This window comes from Manis pentadactyla, chromosome 8 (assembly GCF_030020395.1).
Source record: "Manis pentadactyla isolate mManPen7 chromosome 8, mManPen7.hap1, whole genome shotgun sequence".
In the NCBI taxonomy this organism is placed as follows: Eukaryota; Metazoa; Chordata; class Mammalia; order Pholidota; family Manidae; genus Manis; species Manis pentadactyla.
Window position 1 is genome coordinate 131,529,091 of NC_080026.1, and position 8,836 is coordinate 131,537,926.

An 8,836-nucleotide genomic window follows, 5' to 3' on the forward strand; every position below is an offset into this window, starting at 1 on the left:
TCTACAGTGCATTTTGGAGGGACTGCAATAGACGGAAGTATTCTTAAGATCAAATAGCTGTCACCAGGGGAAATAAAACCACAGCAAACTAGAACAATTAATTACTAAGCAGATGCAATATCAAATCAACTACCCCCAAAGTCAATCAAGGGATAGACAAAGAGTCTATGATACCTAACATACCTAAGTATATGATACCTAATATATAAAGAATGGATGAGGAAGAAAAAGGAGGAAAAAAAATTTAGGTTGCGTTTGTAATAGCACACAGAGTTAAATTAGACTGTTACATAGTAAGGGAATTACCCTTGAACATTTGGTAACCATGAATCTAAAGCCTGCAATGGCAGTAAGTACATACCTATCGATAATCACCCTAAATGTAAATGGTCTGAATGTACCAATCAAAAGACATGATCACTGAATGGACAAAAAAGAAAACCCATCTATATGCTGCCTACAAGAGACTCACTTCAAACCCAAAGACATACAGACGCTGAAAGTAAAGGGTTGGAAAAAGATATTTCATGCAACTAATAGTGAGAATAAAGCAGGAGTTGCAGTACTTGTATCAGACAAAATAGACTTCAAAACAAAGAAAGTCACAAGAGACAAAGAAGGACATTACATAATGATAAAGGGGTCAGTCCAACAAGAGGATATAACCATTATAAATATCTATGCACCCAACATAGGATCACCTACATATGTGAAGCAAATACTAACAGAGTTAAAGGGGGAAACAGAATGCAATGCATTCATTTTAGGAGACTTTAACACACCACTCACCACTCCAAAGGACAGATCAACCAGACAGAAACAAGTAAGGAGACAGAGGCACTGAACAACATATTAGAACAGATGGACCTAACAGACATCTACAGAACACTCCATCCAAAAGCAACAGGATACACATTCTTCTCAAGTGCACATGGAACATTTTCAAGAATAGATCATATACTAGGCCACAAAAAGAGATTGAAATTATACCAACCAGCTTCTCAGATCACAAAGGTATGAAACTTGAAATAAATTACACAAAGAAAATGAAAAAACCCACAAACACATGGAGGCTTAATAACATGTTCCTAAATAATCAATGGATCAATGACCAAATAAAAAGAGATCAAGCAATATATGGAGACAAATGACAACAATTCATCACTGCAAAATCTGTGGGATGCAGCAAAGGCCATGATAAGAGAGAAGTGTATTACAATACAGGCCTACCTCAGGAAAGAGGAACAATCCCAAATGAACAGTCTAAACTCACAATTAACAAAACTAGAAAAAGAAGAATAAATGAGGCCCAAAGTCCATAGAAGGAGGGACATAATAAAGATTAGAGCAGAAATAAATAAAATCAAGAATAAAAGAATAGAAAGACCTGGTTCTTCAAGAAAATAACAAAACAGATAAACCTCCTAGCCAGACTTACCAAGAAAAAAAAAAAAAAGAGTCTACACACATAAACAGAATCAGAATAAGGTAAAATCACTACAGACACCACAGAAATACAAAGAATTATGAGAGAATACTATAAAAAATTATATGCTAACAAACTGGATAACCTAGAAGAAATGGACAACTTTCTAGAAAAATACATCCTTCCAAGACTGACCCAGGAAGAAACAGAAAATCTAAACACACCAATTACCAGCAATGAAATTGAATTGGTAATCAAAAAACTACCTAAAAACAAAATCCCTAGACAAAATGGTTTCACTGCTGAATTTTATCAGACATTTACTGAAGACCGAATACCCATCCTCCTTAAAGTTTTCCAAAAAGTAGAAGAGGAGGGAATGCTCCCAAACTCATTCTACAAGGCCAGCATCACTCTAATACCAAAACCGGGCAAAGACACCACAAAAAAAGAAAACTACAATCCAATATCCCTGATGAACATAGATGCAAAAATACTCAAGAAAATATTAGCAGATTGAATTCAAAAATACATTAAAAAGATCATCCATCATGATCAAGTAGGACTTATTCCAGGGATGCAAGGATGGTACAACATTCGAAAATCCATCAACATCATCCACTACATCAACAAAAAGGAGGACAAAAACCACATAATCATCTCCATAGATGCTGAAAAAGCATTTGACAAAATTCAACATCCATTCACAATAAAAACTCGCAACAAAATGGGTATAGAGGGCAAGTAACTCCACATAATAAAGGCCATATATGACAAACCCACAGCCAACATTATACTTAACAGCAAAGAGCTGAAAGCTTTTCCTTTAAGATCAGGAACAAGACAAGGATGCCCACTCTTCCCACTTTTACTCAACATGGTTCTGGAGGTCCTAGCCACGGCAATCAGACAACACAAAGAAATAAAAGCCATCCAGATTGGCAAGGAAGAAGTGAAACTGTCCCTGTTTTCAGCTGACATGATATTGTACATAAGAAACCCTAAAGAATCCACTCCAAAACTACTAGATCTAATATCTGAATTCAGCAAAGTTGGGGGATACAAAATTAATACACAGAAATCTGTTGTACTCCTATACACTAATGATGAACTAGCAGAAAGAGATATCAGGAAAACAATTCCATTCACAATTGCATCAAAAAGAATAAAATACCTAGAAATAAACCTAACCAAGGAAGTGAAAGACCTACACTCTGAAAACTATAAGACACTCATGAGAGAAATTAAAGAAAATATCAATAAATGGAAACTCATCCCATGCTCATGGATAGGAAGAATTAATATTGTCAAAATGCCCATCCTGCCTAAAGCAATTCAGATTCAATGCAATTCCTATCAAAATACCAACAGCATTCTTCAGCGAACTAGAGCAAATAATTCTAAAATTGATATGGAACCACAAAAGACCCTGAATAGCCAAAGAAAACCTGAGAAGGAAGAATAAAGCTTGGGGAATGATGCTCCCCAACTTCAAGCTCTACTACAAAGCCACAGTAATCACGAGAATTTGGTACTGGCACAAGAACAGACCTATAGACCAATGAAACAGACTAGAGAGCCCAGATATAAACCCAAGCATATATGGTCAATTAATATACAATAAAGGAGCCATGGATATACAATGGGGAAATGACAGCCTCTTCAACAACTGGTGTTTGCAAAACTGGACAGCTACATGTAAGAGAAAGAAATTGGATTATTGTCTAACTCCATACACAAAAGTAAACTCAAAATGGATCAAAGACCTGAATGTAAGTCATGAAACCATAAACTCTTAGAAGAAAACAAAGACAAAAACCTCCTGAATATAAACATGAGCAACTTTTTCCTGAACCCATCTCTTCAGCCAAGGGAAACAAAAGCAAAAATGAACACATGGGACTCCATCAAGCTGAAAAGCTTCTGTACAACAAAGGACACCATCAATAGAACAAAAAGGCATCCTACAGTATGGGAGAATATATTTGTAAATGACATATCCAACAAGGAGTTAACAACCAAAATATATCAAGAACTCAAACACCTCAACACCCAAAAAGCAAAAAACCCTATTAAAAAATGGGTGAAGGACATGAACAGACACTTCTCCAAAGAAGAAATTCAGATGTCGAACAGACACATGAAAAAATGTTCCACATCACTAATTATCAGGGAAATGCAAATTAAAACCACAATCAGATATCACCTCACACCAGTTAGGATGGCCAACATAGAAAAGACTAGGAACAACAAATGCTGGTGAGGATGCGGAGAAAGGGGAACCCTCCTACACTGTTTTTGGGAATGTAAACTAGTTCAACCATTGTGGAAAGCAGTATGGAGGTTCCTCAAGAAACTGCAAACAGAAATACCAGGAATTCCAGTTCTAGGAATTTACCCTAAGAATGCAGGAGTCCAGTTTGAAAAAGACATATGCACCCCTACGTTTATCACAGCACTATTTACAATAGCCAAGATATGGAAGCAACCTAAGTGTCCATCAGTAGATGAATGGATAAAGAGGTGGTACATATACACAATGGAATATTATTCAGCCATAAGAAGAAAACAAATCCTACCATTTGCAACATCATGGATGGAGCTAGAGGGTACTATGCTCAGTGAAATAAGCCACGCAGAGAAAGACAAGTACTAAATGATTTCACTCATCTGTGGAGCATAAGAAGCAAAAACTGAAGGAACAAAACAGTAGCAGACTCACAGAACCCAAAAATGGACCAACAGTTGCCAAAGGGAAAGGGACCAGCGGTGGGGCTGGGGGAGGAAGGGAGGGAGAAGGGGAATAAGGGGTATACAATTAGCACACATAATGTAGTGGGGGGCACAAGGAAGGCAGTATAGCACAGAGAAGAGAAGTAGTGACTCCATAGCATCTTACTACGCTGATGGACAGTGACTGTTATGGGGTATGTGTTGGGGACTTGATAATGGGGGGAATCTAGTAACCACGATGTTGCTCATGTACTTGTATATTAACAATACCAACAATAAAAAAAAAGAAAACAGATGTGAGGATAGATGAAACAACAGTGGGGATTCTGAGTTAATAACTTTCAAATGAGGGTAAGGTACATGGAAGTTCACTGTAATATTGTCTATATTTTTCTGTATTTGAAATTACCCAGAAGATTTTTATAATTTTTATAATAAAAGTATTTTATAATAAAAATAGTAAAAGAACTGACCTTATTGTCCAAGAGGGTAAGAACTGAAAGAAGTTACCTAAGTCCCTCAAAATATTTTATTGGACTATTCTTATTTTATTAATGTGGATGAAATTTCAGACCAACATCAATTTAAATGCCATGAAAACCTTACATTAAAAAAAACTATCAATAAAAATGCAAACAAAGTTTTCTGTGCTTTACAGTAAGTAGCTTAGAATTTAGACAAGAAAAGCTAAAATAGTACTACAAATCTTCCCCTTGGATCATTTTGTATAAATATAAGAACGAATTCAAGAACTGAACAATAACCACCCAAATGGACATTTTAGGAAGTAATTTTAAAAGAATCGTACACCCACACAGACACGGTGTGGTGCATACACACATATATACCCATTGAATATTGCATAAACTTTTTAAACCTAATTCTCTCTTATAAGTGAAAATGTAGAAAAAAGTCTTACCTTCTTAAAGACAAAGTTAAACATAAAAATCTGGAAATTTTTAAACTAAAATTATGACTACATAAATCTGACTATAAAAAAGAATCTTACAATGCCTGTATTTTGGAAAGAACACCTAAAATTGACTTTGACTCAACACTAAGAATAAAAATGTTTAAAACCGTATCTTTTCACTGACAAAAAAAACTTGATTCTCAAACCTCTAGGGCCCTATGGTAGTCAGGAGAGACGGAACTCTTATAATGTCTTCTTAGAGGATAATAAAGCTATTGTTTCAAGCTTTTTAAACACAATAGTTTTAAAAACATGTCATATGTCTACCTAAATCCACATAATAAGCTGTATAAAACATGAATCTGTTTTACAGATTTCATGAGTAATTAATTTTTTTCAGCTGATGAGAGGGCCCAGGGTTTCCAATGTCTCAAACGCAAAGAAAATCATTTTCTACAATGTTAAAACAGCCTGTAACAAACCCACTACCTGGCTTAGGAACCGTGTGCACTTTAACAGAATGTGATGGTTCATCAGAGCCCAACTTCTCTGTGCCTTGTGACTGAATTAATTCGTTAGAGTCTTCTTTCTTTGAGCTTCTTCCCTTCTCTTCACTCTCTAAGCTCTCTTTGAGGTCATCACTGAGTGTTTTAAGGTCACACTGTATATCCAACTTATTTATTAATGCAAAGTCACCCGACACGGCGTCCTCCATGGTAGGCTCCATGGGTTCATCTATAAATCAAAAGAAATCAAAGTCCATCAGCCAGGCCATTTGACAATTAACATACATATAGGAGGCACTAATGCCCCTTTTATCCAATGCAGCAGAGACTACTGTGTATCAGCCAAATCTATTCTCCTATCTTCCGCAGTAACAGAGCTGTAGTTAAGACTGTGGCCATGCAAGGGAATGCACCACCAGTCCCTCTGCAAGTTGTGACCAAGCTCCCACCAATGGAATATAACCAAATTGGCAGGTCCAATTTAGCCTTGCTTGTTTTAAAAGAAATTTATGACCCTGAACTTCCACCCTTTCCCCTCCCACTGGCTGGATTAGTAAAAACCAGAGCAACCTTAGAAGTCACATGTTGAAGAGAGTCCTAGAATGGCTGGGCGGGAGCAGAGCTGCAGGCTGCCCTGGAACACCCACACTGAACTGTTGTATGAGGAAAGAAACAGACTTCTACCATTTTAAGTCATTGCATTTTGGTGTCTCTCTGTTACAGCTGTTTAGCTTTCTACCCTAACGAGTACATCACTCTCATTAATTAAATTGCAGACATATAAAATTCAGAAACCTATAACAAGTCAAATAAAGAACCAAATGTAAAGCTGCATAAGAAGACAGGCAACTGTTAATTTATGAATAGACAACATCCTCCAAGGTTATCAGGATATTAATTTTTGCAATTCAAACATGATTCCCAACCATTGGAAAAAAAAAGTTTCAACAAAATCTGTTTAACCTTTAAAATTACGTAGCAACAATACTAATAAAGAGCGGCACCAAAACTCTGATGTTTCCAATGCTCCAACTGCCCAGGAACCTCTAGATCCCTGAGCCTTCCGGCCTCTTTCCTGCTCCCAGCTCTGCAAAGGCTCTTCCAGTGTCCTGAACCCTGGTCCATTAAGGACAGGGCATGAAGACAAAGAATTTACCTCTCTTGCTGGCCACTGTATCTGCAGTGCTTAAAACAGGGACTGGGACATTGTAGGCACTCAAAACTTAATAGGGGAATGAATTAGCAAACTAAGACTGGGGTAGGAGCCTCCCAGGATTACACATTTCCTATGGCAGAAGTGAGAACAAGCTCTGAAAATGGGTGGCATTCCCAATTTTTAAGCTCATATGCTAGGTAGGCAGCGTCTATAGGAAAACTTTTCTTTTTTTAAAGTGAAAAAGCAAAGTATCTGTAACCAAAGTTAATTAAGTATTATCAATTATCTTTTAGGAAATCAACTCAATTCAAAATCTGTAAGACAAATAAACAGAATTTCAGGCAATGTAATTTACTGAAGCAGAACCTTACTCAAACATAGAAAATCAGCATTAAGAGTGATTGTGCAATCTTGTATAAGTTGTACCTAAGCATCTGTTTCTCCACTTTCTACTGATTTCATAAGGAGAGTATTTGGATCAAGTAAGATGAGAGTTGTCAAAGCATTGGGAAAATGAAAATATCAATGAACTCACATCTTTATCACATCGCTAAAATGGTCCTCCATCTTCTTCCCAAGCTAGAGATTTCCTGACACATATTTCCCATACCTTGATTTGGGGCCTAGTGCTAAAAGCAACAGCAGTGCTAACAGTAATCAACATCATGACAGCAGTAAGCAGTGCCTGATTATAGTATGGCTCCCTTCCTCTTACCTAACTTAAGAAGTGACTGAAAAAAAGAACTTTGGAAATATAACTCAAGTTAAAGTCAGTAATTTTTAGACCCTATCCCATCTTACCCTCATAATTTCCTTTGGAAATTTCCCCTTTAGCCAGAAATTTCAACATTTTTTTCAAAACCTTCTTATGAGATTTTGATAGCTGAAACTGTAAAGGTCGGCACCTAGGAAAGCAAAATAAGTATTTAAAAAGTGAACTCAAACTTTGAAGAAATAAAATCAGTTCTGGATAGTATCTAGTACAGTGAAGCAAAGCTCATGCCTGGGATTTCTGGGTAAAGACGAGGCTTAATGTACCCTCTACTCTTACCCTAAATCTCACTAAAACTACAGTTAAGGGATTAGAAAAAAAAAGACATAAGCTACTAGGAAAAAGAGAATGGGAGAAATGCTGATGTACAAGTGGTAACTACTAAGGAGACCAAAGACCCTGTAATACTGCTGAATGTAAGCACTGGGTCAATACACTAGAACATGGAAAGCTCCTAAAGTGATTAAATCCTATAGAAATTTGCTATTAAAAGTAATTTGAGTATTTACAAATATCTTCGTATTTCATGGTATCATTGACTAGATTGCCAAATAGTCTATTTTTTTATATCCAAACCAACTGAACTGTATTATTAAAAGCTATTGACTGGCCCATAAATATAGAATTAGTATGCAGAAAAGACAGTAACTCATTTGCTTCTCCTTATAAAGAATGTCTACCTAAAATGGAAATGAACATTTAAAAAAGGCAAGATTCTACTGAAAAATTACACACAATTTTCATATTATAGACACTCTATTAAAGTTCTTACCTTATTGTGTACTGAGGACAACATGTTTGATTCATAACAGGTTTGTACACATATTTCCCACTTCTAAAATATAAAATAGTTTTATTAATTTCTTACATATTGCTTGTATTTAACAAAGTAGATTAGGACAGGAGCACAAAGTTACTGTAGTCTGAGTAGTGTAAAAATGCATGTAGGTTTAGTTACTCTTCATAAGTTAAATAATCTTGCAACATGGTTATACGAAGGACAAAAGCCCCAGCTTTTTTCTTTACTAAGCCTTTACACACACACTGCAAGGTAAACCATCTCAATTACCCTCTCATCAGTGCCTACAATCCCTCCCATGACTCAACCTACCCCCGGTCTTCAATACCACAAGGACAATCAGAGAAAAGTGTCCAAGATGCTCTGAGACCAAGGTGCCTACACCCTCATGATATACTCCAAAACTAACCTGATCCTTTCTGTGCTTTCTGGATCTCAGTTAATAGCAAAGCCACGACATTATGGGCTGACTTTTGCCCCGCAAAATGCATATTTTGAACTCTAACCCCCAACACCTCAGAATACTGGAAG

The 8,836-nt window shown here is 36.5% G+C and overlaps 1 protein-coding gene across 11 annotated transcripts in view; it reads right to left on the minus strand.

Annotated features, from left to right (window-relative positions):
• ATE1 (arginyltransferase 1) overlaps window positions 1-8,836 on the minus strand; it is a 163,792-nt gene that overhangs the window by 149,769 nt on the left and 5,187 nt on the right. For all 11 annotated transcript variants that reach the window (XM_057506419.1, XM_036899006.2, XM_036899005.2 and 8 more), the window contains exons 3-5: window positions 8,279-8,341; window positions 7,536-7,639; window positions 5,562-5,807 (exon numbers count right to left, since the gene is read on the minus strand). In XM_057506419.1, coding sequence (XP_057362402.1) covers window positions 5,562-5,807; window positions 7,536-7,639; window positions 8,279-8,341 — 413 coding nt within the window. The remainder of the gene's footprint in view (window positions 1-5,561; window positions 5,808-7,535; window positions 7,640-8,278; window positions 8,342-8,836) is intronic.